At 37.1% G+C, this 18,312-nt stretch overlaps 2 protein-coding genes across 7 annotated transcripts in view; one reads left to right on the top strand and one right to left on the bottom strand.

Annotated features, from left to right (window-relative positions):
* Window positions 1-369: 369 nt before the first annotated feature.
* Window positions 370-3,846, bottom strand: commd8 (COMM domain containing 8). Of its 2 annotated transcripts, XM_039671860.2 has the most exons (6): window positions 3,751-3,846; window positions 2,529-2,684; window positions 2,098-2,253; window positions 1,812-1,964; window positions 1,541-1,696; window positions 370-785 (listed from the first exon to the last, which is right to left on the bottom strand). In XM_039671860.2, the coding sequence occupies exons 2-6, from the start codon at window positions 2,571-2,573 to the stop codon at window positions 765-767; spliced, it is 531 nt and encodes a 176-aa protein (XP_039527794.1). In that variant the 5' UTR covers window positions 2,574-2,684; window positions 3,751-3,846; the 3' UTR covers window positions 370-764. The 2 variants fall into 2 exon arrangements, with proteins under 2 accessions (XP_039527794.1, XP_088973050.1); XM_089116924.1 differs by lacking the exon at window positions 3,751-3,846 and having other exon boundaries at window positions 2,529-2,768.
* Window positions 3,102-18,312, top strand: part of atp10d (ATPase phospholipid transporting 10D) — a 27,350-nt gene continuing 12,139 nt past the window's right edge. The window contains exons 1-13 of one of the 5 annotated variants that reach the window (XM_089116921.1): window positions 3,139-3,333; window positions 5,845-5,925; window positions 6,009-6,357; window positions 6,436-6,630; window positions 12,145-12,349; window positions 13,304-13,389; window positions 13,469-13,575; window positions 13,685-13,816; window positions 14,507-14,619; window positions 14,977-15,229; window positions 16,258-16,472; window positions 16,685-16,861; window positions 17,643-18,276. In XM_089116921.1, coding sequence (XP_088973047.1) covers window positions 6,068-6,357; window positions 6,436-6,630; window positions 12,145-12,349; window positions 13,304-13,389; window positions 13,469-13,575; window positions 13,685-13,816; window positions 14,507-14,619; window positions 14,977-15,229; window positions 16,258-16,472; window positions 16,685-16,861; window positions 17,643-18,276 — 2,407 coding nt within the window. In that variant the 5' untranslated portion in view covers window positions 3,139-3,333; window positions 5,845-5,925; window positions 6,009-6,067. Of the gene's footprint in view, window positions 3,334-3,400; window positions 3,570-5,844; window positions 5,926-6,008; window positions 6,358-6,435; window positions 6,631-9,206; window positions 9,857-12,144; window positions 12,350-13,303; window positions 13,390-13,468; window positions 13,576-13,684; window positions 13,817-14,506; window positions 14,620-14,976; window positions 15,230-16,257; window positions 16,473-16,684; window positions 16,862-17,642; window positions 18,277-18,312 lie in introns of those variants that run through there. The other 4 variants (XM_039671855.2, XM_039671856.2, XM_039671857.2 and 1 more) reach the window with 4 other exon arrangements.

The raw sequence follows: 18,312 nt of genomic DNA, 5'->3' as shown, positions 1-18,312 counted from the left end.
AGCAACCACAGTTGTACTTAAGCCTAGCAACCACAGTTGTACTTAAGCCTAGCAACCACAGTTGTACTTAAGGATACTTTATTTTAAATCGTAGACATTTTGAATGAATTCAAATAAAATATCCCACTAAGCAAAATTTGAAGAGCTGATTATTGCATTGTCGTTGCATTAACACAGGGCATAGGTGTTATTTTGTGAACCGGGAAATCTACAAATCATGATGGACACTGAATTAACTGTGGATTGGATTAAAAAAAGGGTTAATTGTTCTCACAAACCATGTCTGTTCTGCTTTTAGTAATTTTATCTGCCTATTACTTATTATGTTGACTCGCATAGACAAAAAAGGAACAACTCTCGACTCATGTGTTGGCATCAATGTTTTTAGTTGCTTTATTTAGAAAGGCATCCTTTTGGCGTGTGAAACCAAAATGAATTTGCATTTCATGGAGAATTGAACAAGATCTCTGGCATCCGTTTAGCTTTTCATTGTGTAAAATCCTCAGCTTCAAAACTATCCTAGCACCATTAATCAAGCAAGCCACTGGTCCATAATGATGTACTGTAACTTGAACAATAATATTCAGTCTGTTGAGCTCTATGAACACTTCATAGGTAGAGAGACTGGGAGATTTCCGGTTCTTTCCATAAGGTTCTTGTTTGCCCACATGCAGGCATTGTCTTAATACAGACATCAGAAATCCTCTCTTTGACAGCAGATGGCACAGAATCATCTTTATAAGGAAATGTACTGGTTGGTATCTTCATTTCAACTGCAGCACCACCTAAAATAAGACACAATATCAGCAGAGATAAGCGTTGGTGCCACTATCGTACAATAAAGTACCCCTTTTATGATTTTTTTGGGATGTTGCCTTTCATGTAGTGTTATTTAGCTGTTTTGAATATAGAAGTTCTGCAAAGTTTTAAAGATCAAAGTGAACGATAAATGGAGTTATTGTCTCCCAAAAGAAAGAACCGATTCTGAACTGCCTGAAACAAGTCATCAGTCTGTAATTCCAGTTTTTTGGCTGCCCCTGATCACCGTCTACTTTGACTCGCCTTTAAACACTAGCTTTAGCTGAACCCTGGAAGAGTTAAGTTCATGTTGTCGACATGTCGAGAAGACGCTCGTTTCTGCACTGTGAATTTAAATCCACTTTGTATGCACTTCCGAAAGATGAAGACTTTAGCTTGAATTGACACGGTAAAACCAACACTATGATAACCGTTCCTTTCACTGTATACAAGTGCTGAGGGAGCCTCTTGAAATGCAGATATAGTAAAGGGCGTTTTGTATAAGCTAAATTTGAGCTATTTGACCAATCTGAGCAGAATAAGCTCTAGAAAGACGGGTTTAACGAGACCAAATCCTTTCTATAACCATTTCAGACACTGACAAAAGATGTGATGCTGCAAGGTTGTTGTTTTTTGTTTTTCACTTTGGATATGTGTAAACCTATTATTGGAGACTCCAAAACAAAATTAGAAACTAACAAGGGCACTTTTAATAGTCCATTACCTTAACCTTAAGCATTACCTTATTAGCAGCCTCAAGTGAACTGATGAGAGTTTGCAGCTCCTCTTTGTTCATTTCTATATTTATAGATCTCTGAAGTCCATTCTCTTTCAGGTCCAGACTGAGATTTAGCAGAGGGGTGTTTAAAGCTGACAGCTTATCACTGGATAATGCCAGCTAGGAAGGAGGAGGTAAGAAAGCAACATTAGCAATTGGGAAAAAAAAAAAAAAAATCAATATATGTTCTTATCGCTATGATTGATGCATACGTGTATGTGTGTGCTTAGTGCACCTTTAACTGCCAGTTAAAGTCCTGTAGCTGTGTGCTAGAGATGGCATTAGTTCTCTCCACCAGAGCATGTCTGATCTCATCAAACCTGGACCGCACACACTGGACAACAGCCTCAGCCCGTGCTGTGGCCAAATCACTCAGCAGGTCCTGGATCTTCAGACGTGCACAAAATAATCAATCTCACAAATTAATCAGATGTTTTGTCAACCAATAAATCTATCAATTTGAACATATGATTTTGCACACAGACACGTTTGTATGTCTGTTCAGATTCTCCACTACTAACCTCTTGATCTGAGCAGCCCCTTCCTACAGCAAAGCGGATGAGAGAAGAGAGAGTGTTCATTAACTCCACCCATTCTGACAGACTCCACCGATCACCGTAATCTGTTTGCCTCGGACCACTCCGACCGCACACCCCATCCACAACCCTGTGCAGGAGCTTACAAAAGGGTTCAAAGTCAAGCTTACTGTATTTGAAGTTTCATTTAGAATTACGCATTTTTAAACAACAGATAACATAATTTTAGTAAAAATAAGTGATCCCAACTGTTTTAAAATAAGTATAACTCAACAACAAAACAAAAAAATCACAAGCCAAAAACTATACCAAGACAACCATCTGATCTCAAGCTGATGGCAGAAGGTGTGTCACTGATCTCGAAACAGAATCAATACAACTATATGCCCATTTCATAAATATCAGCATATACTTACTTTAGGGCATTCTTCAGATGGCAGTTTGTCGAGCAATTTGATCATTATGCTGTCAGTCGTTTTCCCCTGCGTCAATGATGTCAGCTGACCGAAATGTCACATGACTTCATCTTCTGTCGCCAGTCGCGTCAGTGCCTTCAGGATGTTGTTTGTACTCTGGGATTTATTAATGAAACATGTATTAATAACAACATTACGTGTTAACGTCCAACAAACTGTTTCACTCACTGTTGTCACATTTATACATTATTGTCAATTTGAACGAACCCGGAAGTATTTGCTCTAAAAATTTCAAATTAAAAGTTCAAGTTAACGTTAAATCTAGATTTTAAATTAGATTAACATGTATTTAATTTAATTCTAACTTATTCGGACTATTTTTACTCCAAGCAAAATTACTGGTTTTGCACAGAAAAAAATTTCCTGTCTTTAAAGACAAAGAAAAACTAAACGTAGGATAAAAAAAAAAAAAATGAATATTTTACTCAAAATCCCTTTTGAGAATACTGTTAATCACCGACTATATATGCTTTACGTTCAAATAATTTTTTTTTTTTTTTTGGTTTAGATTGGCGAAGCACGATTATACTTGCAATAATAATTCAGGCACACAGGAGAGATACTTGTGGGTGTATTAGTGTTGGGGACCGGTTGCTCGCTCGCGCTCAACTTATCCGATGTAGGCTCGGTTGCTCTATATATTTAATGTAACTGGTGGACCGTTACACACGATAACGGAAAAGCTGATGCATGTTTTGTGCAGGATTATACTTACTCTGAAATGTGGGCAGTCCGTGACTCGACGGTAAGTTTAAGGCTTTGTTATCTGGAAGTGGTCCTTTAAGAAAGTACATCTGTGCCATAATGCCGCCGACATAAGCATTTTATGATTTTACACTTCTTTTGACCTGTACATACACATTTATTGTACCTGATCGGTGTCTGTGGATTTGTTTCCGGATGTGTAAAACGAAGCTTTTCTTTTTAAGCCAAAATTTGAAGCATCAACATGTTTTCATCACAATATTTTCGCGTCTTAAAGTAAGCACATGATTCAGGTTGTGTATTTAAAACATTTGCTGCTCAGAACTCAAAACACTTTAATGTTTTGTTTAAACAATTGTTTACAGAAAAGCTTACAATAGGCTGTTTAATGCCAAGTTCGATTGTGCCATATCATTTGACAACATGCCCGCTATTTAGTTTTCAATGACTAACTTACCCTAGGCAGTTGTTGAAAATATCCATGTTTTTTTTTTGTAGTCGAGACTTACTTAGGGTAACGTTATGTGTCTATGCAGAAACTGTGGCAAATGTGAACCTAGCCTGAGAAATACTTGAGTAATAAATGTGTAACTAGTATGTGAATTATGTCAGAAGCCTGTGTGAACTTCCTGTGTTTCTCATTTATTTGAGAAAGTTTGTTTATCTATAAAGCATTCAGTATTACATTTGGATTTGATACATTTGTAAGTCCTCTAAATTATCTACATGTTGAAAATGACATGTACACGTGTATTTTGCAGTGGAATCTTTTAGATTTTTATTTAGTAGGCTAAATGTAATAATAAGTTTTAATAGTTAAATTGCGAGATGATCATTTACTTGACTGAAACAACTTTGGTTTATCCATACATCATTTATTTATGTACGTATTTATTTTTAGAAAAAAAAAAACCCTTTTATATGTGAGTATCTAATATGACACAACAGGCCTCTGAGCAATGTTTATTTGTCAATCATCATTGAATTGCATTGTATTAATATGTTTTGCCCCCTACAATTAAAGGAGTAGTTCACTTTAAAAAAAAAAAAAAAAACTTTTGCTGATAATTTACTCACCCCCATGTCATCCAAGATGTCCATGTCTTTCTTTTTTCAGTCGAAAAGAAAACCAAAAGGTTCAAGGTCCAAATGAGAGTTTCAGTGCAGCTTCAAAGGGCTTTAAGCGACACCAGACGATGAATAAGGGTCTTATCTAGGACTAGGACCCTTTAAGTCATTACTCGAAAAAAGATTTGTTCATTTTGATGTGAACTACTCCTTTAAAACTACAGAGCTTTGATTATAAAACAAAGCATTTAATTATCATCCAACTAAGACACATTATTGAAAGATAATATACACTAGAGTGATAATGTATAATTTACATTACAAGCTATTCGAATGTAATCTATTTTTAGGCCATATAAATAACTGTAACTGCACCAAATTGCATAGTTTTGCAAAGTTTGAGCCCTTGAATAAAACTGAGGGTTTTTTTTCTCCTCAAGCATCAGCTCCATATTCTAATTATATCATACTATATGAGACATAAAAGCATGATGTATTGACTACTATACAAAACATAAAACAAATATGCAAGCCATTTATGTTCCATTTAAAAAAAAAAAGGTTATTCTGATTATTACGCCTTCGAGATTTTACAAATAAAATCTATTTATCATTTTGATTTCGCTACTCAGAGCAAAAAAAGTTTTTTAAATGTTCTGTCATTGCTTCTGCATTCATTCTCATATATCTGAGTATGGTAGAGTAGTGAGTTAATGTGAAACTCGAGACCAAATCTGTTCTGTGGTGTGCAGACTGGGGTCAGTCCCAAATCTTTGGGGTCCGGATTGGATCGATTCCTTTCCTACAGCTCCTTCTGATTTCCAGGAAAAATCGGGTCTATTGGAGACGCCTGATAGACTTCTTAGGCGTGCCGACACAGTACAGTCAGCATGGGAAAATACAAGAAGCTGTGAAAAATATTATACACCGGTGTTTTGCCAGATGCGAAGTTTATCTAGGCCCGATGTATAATCTTTTTACTCTTTCAATTGCCTTTATAACCGTTTTAATTTTTCTTGCTTTTATTTTGTGATTATTTTAATTTCATTCTGTGTTAAGCACTTGAATTGCCATAGTGTATGAAATGTGCTATAGAAATTTGCCGTGCCTTAGAAGATACTATTTCGAAATTGGTAGAATGATATAGCATGTTGAATGTTGAATAGAGGATATAATATGCTAGTTCTAGTTACGCTAGATAAAATCCTCATCTAATGCTTGTTTACATTTGTTTGCTTCCAACATTTCACATAACCAGTTAAACTTAACATATCAATGGCCACCTATTATCTGCACACTGTGTGTGTGTGTGTGTTTATATAGTTGTTTTAGGGAGTCATTTTTCTGCTTCCTCATTTCGGGTCATGTTATTCTTGCAACATGTCCACCATAGACCTTCAGAAAAGTGAAGCCTCTTGTATCTTGGCCTGTGTGAAATATACAACAAACAAATCAAACACTCCTTCCTCTTTCCATTTTCTAGGGAAGTATGTGGTTAACTTGAAAATGGCATTGACTCCAGGCAGAACTTCTGCCTTTCACCCAACTTAAGGCTGTTAAACAGGTTTCATGCTTTCAAAAAAAGAAGAAATGGCAGATTGCAAGTAGTATACTCTGGATTTATAGTAATTTTATATGTGTGTCCAGGACGAGGGCTGTGTGTAGTGCAGACAGGGACCTCACCATTTTGTTTGGCTGTCGTCCTCATGGAGCGGCTCCAATGGGTTCGACACAGATGCCTGCAGCTGATATCCACAGACAGGAGGAGGGGCTGGTACTCTCCTCCTTCATCACTTCCACCTAAGAGCAGCCTGGACGCTCAAGACCCTCTGGTTCAGCGGCTCAGTGGAAAGAGAAGAGTGGTGGTGTCACGATGTGGTCCACAACATGCGGAGTACCACAGCTTCTCCGAGGGCTTTCAAGACAACAGCATCCGGACAACCAAGTATACACTCATCAGTTTCATACCCATGAATCTGTTCCAGCAGTTTCACAGGTGAGCTGAATGATTTAATGGTGTGTTTGTATTTAGATGTTTTTGTGTGTTACTGACACATTTGTCTTCTTGCAATAGATCAGCAAATCTGTATTTCCTGTTCCTGGTGTTGCTGAATTGGGTCCCAGTGGTGGAAGCATTTCAGAAGGAGATTACTATGATTCCCCTAGCCGTGGTTCTCACCATCATTGCCTTCAAAGATGCCATGGAGGATTACAGACGTTACCGATACGACAAGAAAATAAACAACACATTGACGCATGTCTACAGCAGGTCAGTATGTGTTCGTACCTGTTTATAAGGTGTTGACAGTGTGGAGTTTTTTTTGGGAGTTTTCCCTGGTGAAAAAAAGAAGCAAAGTATACTTGCAGACAGACTAATTCAGTGTACTTCAAGTGTGTTAAAGGATTAGTTAACTTGAAGTGTGCTATTTTGGTTCAACTAATTTTGTACTAAGTATATTTTAGTTTTGTATTAAACTGTAGTAAAGCATAACTACGTGTATTTAGTGTACTAAATTGGAACAACTTCAAATATACTTAGTATACTTTAAGTATGCCTGTGTGTAGGGACTAGTTACATGATTGATTATTAAAGGGATAGTTCACCCAAAAATGAAAATAAAGTCATTAATTACTCACCCCCATGCTGTACCGACCCCGTAGGACCTTCGTTCATCTTCGAAACACAAATGAAGATATTTTTGATTAAATTTGAGAGCTGGATCACTATCACATACAGTAGGCACCCTAAGGGATTGAAACTTGACGGCCCAGAAAGTCATTGAAGAAAATGTTTAAATATTCCATGTGACTACAGTGGCTCAACTATAAGTTTATCAAGCGACGAGAATACTTTTTGTGCGAAAAAACAAACAAAAATAACGACTTTATTTGACTATTCCTTGATAAACTTATTCGCTTGATATGCAAATTACAGTCTCCATACCAACTGACAGCTGCACATTCTCTCATCGTTCTGTTTACTCATTACTTGGCTTACTCCAGTCTGTGTCCGTGCGATGCGTATATATTTATGCCTAGTTTAGTTTTTATAGTTCTCAAAATGTATGTGGAAAATTGTGTTTGTTTATACAACAGGCCCCGACTCTTACATTTTACATTTAATGTCCATTTATTCATCATAAGTTCTTAGTTAACACAAATGTAAGATTAGTTAATACGATTGCTAAATGTAAGATTAAATGCATGATAAAATGCATTTAATTGCAGTTTTAGTTAAGAATAACGATGCTGGGAATGAGCTTCAATCTGAAAAAAAAAAAGATAGGCAAGGCAAGGCATATGATATATCCGTAATATATATATAATGTCAGAGCTCAAGGCAACTTTGAGTTAGAGGCTCATGGATAACAGCCTGTTTGATCCAGTCGTTAATCTGGGCCTGCTCCTTGGAAAAAATGTGATGGCCTTTGCTTTGTTCTGCGTCTTGTGACAGTGGCGTATTAAAGGGATCCTATCATGAGGAACACATTTTTCCTTAATCTTTTCACATAAAGGAATTCATTGCACTGTGAAAACACTTAACTTTCAGCTCAAATGTTCTTCACACTAGCATTAAAGACTGAAGCCGAGCTGTAAAAAAATGGCTCGTTTTGAAATCTTTTTATTTTATTTTTTGTTTGATAAGAAAAACTAATAATATATGACTACCCATGTGTACACATCAGTGCAGTCTATCTAGTTTTTAGAAACCTAACCCAAGTAACGGTTAGGTAATACAAACCAAATCAGGAAGCTAGCAAGAGTAAAAAAGCGTAGAAAATCCCTGGTGTAGCATCGGTCTCTGCATATCCTTCTGAAGGATCCCAAATGTTAGAAATCAATTGAATTATGACTAAATTTAGCTTTACTGCTTAAAGGCAAGACACATCAAAGAACTATAAGCAAAGAAAAAAAAAACTGCGTTAATGGAAAACCAATTGTGGTGTCTGCTCACAGTGCCCGTCTCTGGGCCAAAATACACCACAAAGACTACAGTCAGTAGCCAACTAGCATGTACGTTCTGCACCTGCGTGAGAACAATGACTCTCCATACCAGCAGGTGGCAGTAGTCTGTATTCATCATTCATAAAGGGAAACTGGAAGAGCTAGACCTGTGAATATACATTGAGAATATACTTCTGTGGCCCTGTCCCAAATGGCACAAATTCCTACGAGTCCGCACTTTCTTGACGTAGCACCGCTTTGGCTGTTGGCAAGGAGTCTGCTGCGGAGCTCGCGTCAGTGTGGGCTCGGCAAAAGTGCGCATCAAGGGCGCATATCGACATTCAAACACTGTGCCTCTGAGATGACGAGGCGAGCTAATTTTCAAGAAATGACATTGCATAATTCGGAATTCCCATATTGTGCAGAACACATTGAGAGCCACAACTTCCGTCTAGGCTCTCAACTTCAAGGACTTTACCCGTTAGAATTAATGATTCTCCTTTGTTCCTTGTCCTTCCTCTATCGTCTATGTAAATAAATTAGTTGATAAAGGGTTTTCTATAACAATGCTTCAGTATTTCCTTGAAGAGATATTGATCTCTTGGGTCTTGATGTGAAACTTCAAATGTAGTTGTGAAAGTCTGTAATGTCACAGCTATGCCCCTCCCATTGAGCCAGTGCTCATTTCTTATAACACAACATCTAACACACACAGGACACCCTGCTTTCCTTCTCTTTATGTTTGACTAAGGCCACTATAACGTACTAAATGTCAGAGATAAACGTCACACTGCAAACTTGTTGCTTATTTACCAGCCCTCAGTTTTTCGGTCTAAAAACTGCCTCTGAGTCATAAAAAGCCCTACGTCTAGTTTATTTATGATGCCTGGGAGTGTTTCCTGGATAAGGAGCGGCCCAGTCTATATGTTATAGGTCATTACAGGTTTCTGGACTACACACTACTGTTTAGACAAAGGTTTTGAAGGGACTTCTCACTTCTTAGGTGTCAGATCTTGCACATGATGATCTTTCCTTGGACAGAATCATAAAAATGAATTTAACTAGTGATGGTGAGACCCGCTGGACATGCTGGGGATAGAGAAACTGCCTGAATTAGCTGGACCCGGATCTTCCCGGAGCAAGAGGAGTCGAGCTGCCATGATTCAGTCGTTAGAGCTAGATCAAGGTGTCTTGGCAAAAGATCTGACCAAAAACAGAAGGATTGTCATGCCAAGTTGGACTGAAGATGAAGAGGTAAAGGAATTACAGCAATCGTACTGCAGGAATAAGGTCCGGACAACTAAGTACACCTTCCTATCTTTCATCCCCAAGAATCTTTTTGAGCAACTTCATCGTTTTGCCAATGTATACTTTGTCTTCTTGGGTGCATTGAACTTTGTGCCTATTGTAAACGCGTTCCAGCCAGAGATCTCCATCATTCCTATTGTCTGTGTGATGTCCATAACTGCTGTTAAAGACCTTTGGGAGGACCAACGGCGGAGGAAGTCTGACCAAAAGGTCAATAACTGCTTATGTGATGTGTATGACAGGTAAAAGCATGAAACATTCTGAACGTCAGAATTGAAAATATACCTGTAATACACACAAGTCAGTTTGTACTTTAACCTATTTGGTTAGGCGGCTGATATCTGCTATCAGTGGATTATGGCAGATTTGCTATCAGTGGATTATATATATATAAATGCTTTTTCGTTCTTCAACTGCATGTTTACCATGAAGTAAGGTATTATTTAATATAGCTGTGAGGTGACTTGACCCAGATATTTTAGTTTTGACAGTTTCTTTATCCTAACTCTGGCTTGTTCTTCCAAAAAGTTCAGAGGTGTGGCTTAATACCTTCAATGGATGTCACTGTCAAATGCAACAAACTTTGGTTTCTCCAAATACAGCCATTTGGATTTGCAATTTAAAGTGTCACAGCTTCAATGTGTCTTCTAATATGCTGCAAATCGCTGTTGCTGTGCTCAGGCTACATTACATGTTTGTTTCCAACCTGTGTCCTGTGCTATAACCCACGTACGTCATTTTTTTATTAGTGCAGCTCTTAGTTAATGGTTAGCTTGAAGTATAGTTATTATTGATCTCTGTTTTCTTATATAAATTTAAATGAATATGTCTTGATTAAAGGTTTATTTTAAGTTTTGATATTCTGCACTTTCCATTAAAAGAGTTTAGAAATGCAATGACCTTGACAAGAACAAAATAGAACCGGAAAAAGATTAGAAATACCTTTTGATTTCAGAATGTATTTTAATTAAGGGTTAATGCTATATATATATATATATAATATACTATATTATACTGTGTAGTCATGTTGATCCTGTACACAGTTGCCATTCACAGACAGCTGACTTTAGTGTTTATATTTTGCCTTCTTGCACTAATGTCCTGATAAATATTGTACCAAAGCGTTGTGTTCTCTGACATTTGGTTCTAGCTAAGCTGTTAATACTGCTCAGTTTAAAAAGGCTCCCATGTGATCGCCTTGCCGCAGAGGGTCATATTTGTTTTTCTGTCTGGAGCTGTTGCTGTGGGTGACAATGAAGCGCAGGGCTTACTTGATTACTATGGGATTGAGGCTGGTTTGTTTATTTAGTGGGAATAAAACGGTAATGTTAAATATGCTTTGTGCTTAAATCATATCACAGAAACAAAGCATAATTGGAAATGCAAATACAGCATGTATGTTTTTTGTCATGCTGCAGGTATATATTAAATAATTTTTTGTTGTAGGTTTGTTTCACAGACTGGTTTTCAGGGCCATCATTTCTGAGAGGGCTGTCTTTGACTAATAATAAACAAATTTTACATGTCTTTTTGGAATACTGCAGTCTATTAATAAGCACTAAACTGAATGCATTTGTTATTTCTGGAAGGCAACTTCCTACGTAACTGTAATAGTTTATTGTCTTTTTTTGCTTATTTTGTATAATGAAAAAATGTCACACATATATACATTTTATATATATATATATATATATATATATTAGGGGTGCACGATATATCGTCCGATATATGTTCATTTTTAATGTTATCGTTATCGACCTGGTAAGAAAACATGGCCGATATATTAAAGCCGATAAATAATGTATTATTCCCTTCAGCTGAGAGACTTGTTGAGCACTGTTTATGTTTTTGAATTTCTTGAAATAGGATTGAAATCTCTTCAAAAAATGAAAATACGGTTCGGTACAATATGTGCAGCGCATATCTGTCATATCGGCTATACAACACTATAAAGAGAATATCATTATAATTGTGGGCTTGGGACATGGATTTAATTGTGAGACTTTTGTTTTTGTAATCAGGCTCTAAAATTAGATACATATTTGGATTTGAGTTTATCGGCCAATATATCGGTTATCGGCTTTCAAATGTAAAGAAATATCGGTTATCGATATCGATACCGATAATTTTCATATCGGTGCATCCCTAATATATATATATATATATATATATATATATATATATATTGTATACCCACGCACAAAGCAATCAATATTCCTCATCTTATATTTTGATTCCAATCAAATCCTAATATTTAACAAAATGTAAAAAAATGAAATGATAGTTACGATTGTGTCTTTAATTCTGTATAAATAGCATTAGCCAGAGTATGATAATATTTCACCAAAACTGTTGCTTGAACTGCATGTTTAAAAAAAGAGTGTTGAGAAAAGCAAAACAATTAGTGAATAACAACTCTATTTCAATTATTCTAGAAAAGTGCCTTTCTTCATTTGTGTCTTCTGTTGTGTTTATCCAATATTAATAGTGTCTCCAAATAAAGCATTTAAAGTGTGTGTTTGTTTTGAAGGAAGCATCTGCGGTATGTCGAACGCCGCTGGGCAGAGGTGTGTGTTGGTGATCTGGTCCGTCTCTGCTGTAATGAGATCATTCCTGCTGACATGGTGCTGCTGCACTCATCTGACTCTAATGGAGTGTGTCACATCGAGACTGCCAACCTGGATGGAGAAACCAACCTCAAACAGAGGCAGGTTGTCCGTGACCTGTCACAACAGGTGTGTGCCTATCCATTTCATTGTCATCTTGCTTCTGTTTGTTCTCCATATATGAGGTAAAATATGTTTTGCAAAGCAAACAGAACAAGCCATAATACTAACACCTATACATTGGACCAGACACCGTCAGGTCCACGTACAGTAATATGCATGAGTCAGTAACCACCACCATAGCACACTAATAAACCCAGACACCGTCGGGGTAAATAGTACATGGCAATACAACTGGCCAAAGCCGATGTGCAGTTTCTTGTTTCTTGTTCTTGTCTTTGTCATGTTTCTGCCTCTTGTCATGTGATTCCGTTTGTCATGTGATCCTGCCATGTGTCTTGTGTCATTGGTTCCTTGTCTTGTAATTTGTCTGTTTATTTAGGCCCTCGTGTTTGCCCTGTGTCTTTGTCTTGTATTGATGGTTCCTGTCGATGGTTTTGTTTTGAGTTTCTAGTTTTATGCCTTTGTTTTATGTTTGATCATGTTTGGGTTGCCTCACTTGCCTCCATTGGACCATTCGTTACACAGTGTGTAATGTATGCTCATTTTGTTTTTCTATACATTTTCTTTTTTTGCATAGTAAAATAAAACCTATAGCTGTAGTTTGCCTTTTTTGCCAAATAATTGATTGTTTTGTTATTAATTTTTTTAATATTTTAAAGTATATATTTAATATAACTTACAGGGTTTCTAAATACAAATATATCCTCCGGACATCACTTTTGGCCTCTACTGTAGACAATTATTTTAAATCATCTAATGTTCTCTGAATTTCTAAATTAAAATACTTTTTTTGTGGGGCATAAAGTAGGGTGTAACCATCATTACAAAGAAAAAAGTCTTTGAAATGCTGAAATCCTTAAAAGAAAACTTTATTAAATTGTTTGGCATAAAAACATTGTGAAAATAAAAACCTCTCTGAGCAGTGTGTTTAAAAAATTTGTGAATGTGATTTTCCTTTAGGGATCTGAATTTATTCCAGAAAACTACAGCAGTCGCATTGAGTGTGAAAATCCCAACAACGACCTGAGACGGTTCAGAGGCTTCATGTGAGTAAGCATTAAAATGCTGCTGTAAATGATAAACAAGGCATTTTAAAGAATTATTAAGATTTTTGTATTTATACAGGGAGCATCCTGGTAAAGGACGGGTTGGACTCCATAGTGAAAACCTGCTCCTGAGGAGCTGCACTGTGAGGAACACGGAGACTGTGATTGGCATTGTAGTCTATGCAGGTCACTTTCACATCAAAAGATTTGATGAGATTGTAGAAAAATAAAGAGCTTCACATTAAAAGATATCAGATTGCAGAAAGATAAAGAGCTTGTGTGTAATTGTATGCAGGTCATGAGACAAAAGCGATGCAGAATAACAGTGGGCCGCGCTACAAACGAAGTAAACTGGAGCGCAGACTCAACATGGACGTCCTCTGGAGTGTCGCTCTACTGCTACTTATGTGCCTTATCTCTGCTGTAGGTCAGTATTATGGTCATTGATGTACTTGTGTCAGCATTTAAACTATTAAGTACTAGGTAGAGCTGCACGATTCTAGATAAATTTAAAATTATGATTTAGTTTTGTTTTGTTCCTTTATTGTCCTCAAGTGGAAATTTGTCTTTGGCTTTACTATACACCACACACAAGTATACCAACACAACATAACAAAATACATTAAAAAAAATTAATACAATAACATTCCCATATGTACATATAAAATCGATGCATACATATCCACTCAAATTCATATCTTCTCAACATTTAAAATTGAAATGGCATGCTTGCCAAAATGTCTCCTTGATAGTTTTGTTTAAAATAGAGATTACAATTCACCTACGATTCTGATTAGGCTGCTAAACAATATTACATTTTAAAGTAATTTATTAGAGATTCAGCAAATATGAATTACAGCAGTCTAAAAAAAATATAATTCATTTGAATGAATTTTTTTCATTAAGTTTGAATGAATGAAGACTTCAAGAATGAAGAATGACAAGATTTCTCTTGTTTCATGACTGAATGAATGAGTGTTTCTATTAATCTCTTGAATGAATGATTCAATGACAAATAAAAAATTACAGTCTGTAACAAAACTTTAATCGTGCAGCTCCAGTACACGGTTAGTGTTTTTTCTGTGAGTTTAGTAAAAAATATGATTGTGATACATAGGTCATGGTGTTTGGTTGAGTGGACTACAGAATGCTATTTTCATGATTCCTGATGACACGCACCCTGCGCTCGCTGCCTTTTACTTGTTTTGGACTATGATCATTGTTCTGCAGGTGAGTGACAGTGAGCGGACACATGCATGTCATGTCTAATCCAATTATTATCTAATGGTAATGCTTTGGCGAAATCTGCAGTAAATTTGAGTATGTAACATTTTATGATAGTTTGATGCAGGATTAAATCTGGTTTGCATAAATTCTGTATTCTGTTGCCTTTTATTTCTTTATAAAAAGTTTTTGACCTTTTAAAAGTATTTTATTTTACATGTACAATGATATTCAAGATATTGTAGTATATCAGGCCCATCCTTTACAGTTCATGAATCAGGTTTTTATTTAAATACTTCAGTAAGCATGCAACCAATCTTACTTGTCTATGTATCTTACATCTGTCTTTTTTGTGTGTTGTAGGTGCTGATTCCCATCTCCCTCTATGTGTCGATAGAGATTGTGAAGCTGGGACAGATATATTTTATTCAGAATGATTTAAATCTGTATAACCCAGTACTGGACACAGGAGTGCAGTGCAGAGCGTTAAACATCACAGAAGATCTTGGACAGATCCAGTACCTGTTCTCTGACAAGACGGGAACCCTCACAGAGAACCGTATGCTATTCCGCCGCTGCACTGTGGCAGGAACCGAGTACCCTCACCACGAGAACGGTCAGTTTACTTCAAAACAGCTTTTAAATACGCCTGATTGATTCTTTGGGTATGCTGTTTATAAGGATAAAGAATTTCATTTTTGATCTGATGATTTTACTGAATGTTTTTTAAGGCCGTCAAACTTACCATGCTAATTTAAGATATCCATAAATTGATTAATATTAAGATATTTATTTTTATTATAAAAATATACCAATTTTTAACGCATTTGTGATGCAGAGACGTTCAGATCCATTTGCAGTGCTTTATAATTTATTATATATATATATATATATATATATATATATATATATATATATATAATATAAATATATCATTATTTAATGGAGAGTAGTCAAACAGGTAGAATCAGAGATCAGCAAACAGGGATGTTAGAGGAAATCCAGAATCATAAACAATACCAGGCAATCCAGAATCATAAACAATACCAGGCAAGGGTCGAGGCAGACAAGAGACAAGGAACAAGGAACAGCAAACAGGCAAGGGTCAAAATCAGGGATTCAAAACGGTGTGAAATAACCCTCAGAAATGTTAGCCAGGGCAGAACAAGACTTTGCAATGTGTAGCAGTTCAGAGACAGTTTATATAGGGGAGAGAAGTGGGTACACCTGTGCCGGTGATTAAACCTAGGTATGCGGCTGATGGGAAATGGAGTTCAGTTTTCAGGTGATGGTGTCCTTCTGCGATCGGAGAGAGCCACAGAGGTGCGATCTATGACAGCATTTACCAAATTTGCCAAATTACAGTTTAATTTTTCATTCTGCTCTTTAAAAACTGATCATGAGAAGTTGTGAAGTATATATATATATATATATATATATATATAGTAGTCTTTAAAATATCAAACTTTTTGTGAATAATAATGTATTATTTTATTTTGTCTATATGTGTGTGGGTGTGTGTATATATATATATATATATATATATATATATATTTATTTTATCAAAAGTATAAATGGGTGTTTATGCGTGAAAATATGCAGCTAAAGTCATGGTTTTGATCATGTTTGTCTGTTTCTCCTCAGCGATTTCTCTGGAACAGTATGAGGCGCAGGGCTGTGGTGATGCAGATCACTCTCTAACCCTGAGGTCACGCGCTAGCAAGAAGTCTCTGAGCTGTAAATCGCTCAGCTGCAACCGGAGTTCAGTGTCCCTCAATACCCTCACTGCAGAGTCTGACACGCACTCAGTCCACGACACGCTCCACAGACACACACCCGGAGCCTTCAGCAGCACCATGGTGATTTATCTTTGGCATTTACTCTAGGTTAAGTTAGGTTAGGTCAACTTTATTATCCCCAATTTGTTTTACAATCTGCATGTGTACTTTCCCTTGTCTTGATTACTTTATTTCTTTACTCCCTGTATTAGACGTTTAATAATTTCACTGTAACACGCACTTCAATTATTTATTGTCATAAATAAATAAATCATAAATCCTTTTTTCTCCAGGAGTGTGCTGTTGTTCCAGACCCTCAGCTTCATGTGAAGCTGAGTACACTATCATCCCCCATACGTTCCCCTCTCCAACAAGACGCTGCCGAAATCTCTCACATCCTAGACTTCTTTCTCGCCCTCACTGTCTGCAACACCGTAGTAGTTTCCTCACCCACTCAGCCAAGACACGTGGTATGATTCAAGTCTTTACTAATTAACTAAACTAATTGTGTGAAACCTTTCCCTAACTTGTGTGAAACCTTTCCCTAACTAGATTTTGGGTTCAAGTCGGTCTGCCAGATTCACAGTGCTGCTTTCTGCATGACCAACTTGAACCCAAAATCTAGTTGGGGAAAATTTTTCACCTTCCCGCAAAAAATTCTAATCACATGAATTCTTATTGAAATGGCAGGATTTCGCCTTTGAAAAGTCACTAAACAGCTGTAAATGTGACCGAACTTTAAAAAACTGTGTCCAGGTGGTTTTGAAACTGTTTTTTTATTTGAACAACCCCTAAGAAATTTGTCCGAAGGTGTCGGGTATACCCCGAAAACCCATCTGATTATACAGTTTTTTTTTAAACAATTAATTAATTTTGATAATACGTAGTTTGGCATCTCAATCATCTAGGTAGAATTTGTTTGTAATAAAAAAGTGTAATTCATATGAATTATGTTGTAACCCTTAGAGCAAGGTAAACAATGATTTACTAAGACTGTTCTCGACCTGTGCCCGTCTTTAATGGATGCCTGAACAGACTGGCCTTAGTGATGAATTTAAAACTAAATTAACCTCAAACATGGTTTAAACTGTGCGATAAATAATACACTGATTTTTCATTGCTGAAATCATAATCAAATTAGCCAAAATATTACATAAATTGATATTCAGTGCCTGCTTGTGGCTTGCAAAAAATTATACTTCTTATATGTGCATTTCTTGCATGTTTTTGAATCTGTTCATGTAATATCAGGTTCAGATGCCTGTGGTTCGCACACCCCTGCGCTCTCTAGAGGAGATGAAGGCCATGTTTCAGAAGCTAAGTCTACCCCGCTTCCCCTATTCACCTAGTCAAAACACAGACACTCCTCCCAGCCTAACTAAGAAACTCTTCGCCCGGGGTCGTTCGGCTACCTACTTCCCTAACTGCAACCCTCAAACACCCATCAAAACGCTACAGTCACCCATCACACCTTCTGGCACCCCTACAAGCACTCCATCCACCCCTGTCACTCCTGCGCTGTTGCCCAGTGGGGCGTGGGGCGAGGACGTGGACAACATACAGAAGGACAAAGATAACTTTGCTGATGAGACTGAGAGTGATGATGAGGATGAGGCAGAAGAGTTGCTGTACGAGGCAGAGAGCCCGGATGAGGCGGCATTGGTGCAAGCAGCAAAGGCTTATGGGTGTACTCTGCTGGGCCGGTCCCCAGAGCAAGTCCTTGTGGCGGTTCCAGGCACAGGGCCACTGTCCATCACTCTGCTACACATACTGCCATTTAATTCTGCCCGCAAGAGGATGTCTGTGGTGGTGCGCCATCCCCTCACTGGAGAAGTGGTGGTTTACACTAAAGGAGCTGATAACGTCATTATGGAGCTGGCTGAAGGTATGTGAGGTGGTGTCTTTGCTTTACCAAAGCAGC

This window comes from Pimephales promelas, chromosome 11 (assembly GCF_988280905.1).
Source record: "Pimephales promelas chromosome 11, fPimPro1.hap1.1, whole genome shotgun sequence".
NCBI classification, from domain to species: domain Eukaryota; kingdom Metazoa; phylum Chordata; class Actinopteri; order Cypriniformes; family Leuciscidae; genus Pimephales; species Pimephales promelas.
The sequence above is the reverse complement of the archived record's forward strand: the minus strand, read 5'-3'. Positions and strand labels throughout refer to the sequence as shown.

What these genes read in the sequence shown, in the direction of transcription:
- commd8 (XM_039671860.2), bottom strand. Translation starts at nt 2,573, where the DNA reads ATGATCAAATTGCTCGACAAACTGCCATCTGAAGAATGCCCTAAA. An exon ending in ACTTTAACTGGCAGTTAAAG is followed by an intron (nt 1,697 to 1,811) that starts GTGCACTAAGCA and finishes CCTCCTTCCTAG; the next exon opens with CTGGCATTATCCAGTGATAA. An exon ending in CACTTGAGGCTGCTAATAAG is followed by an intron (nt 786 to 1,540) that starts GTAATGCTTAAG and finishes GTCTTATTTTAG; the next exon opens with GTGGTGCTGCAGTTGAAATG.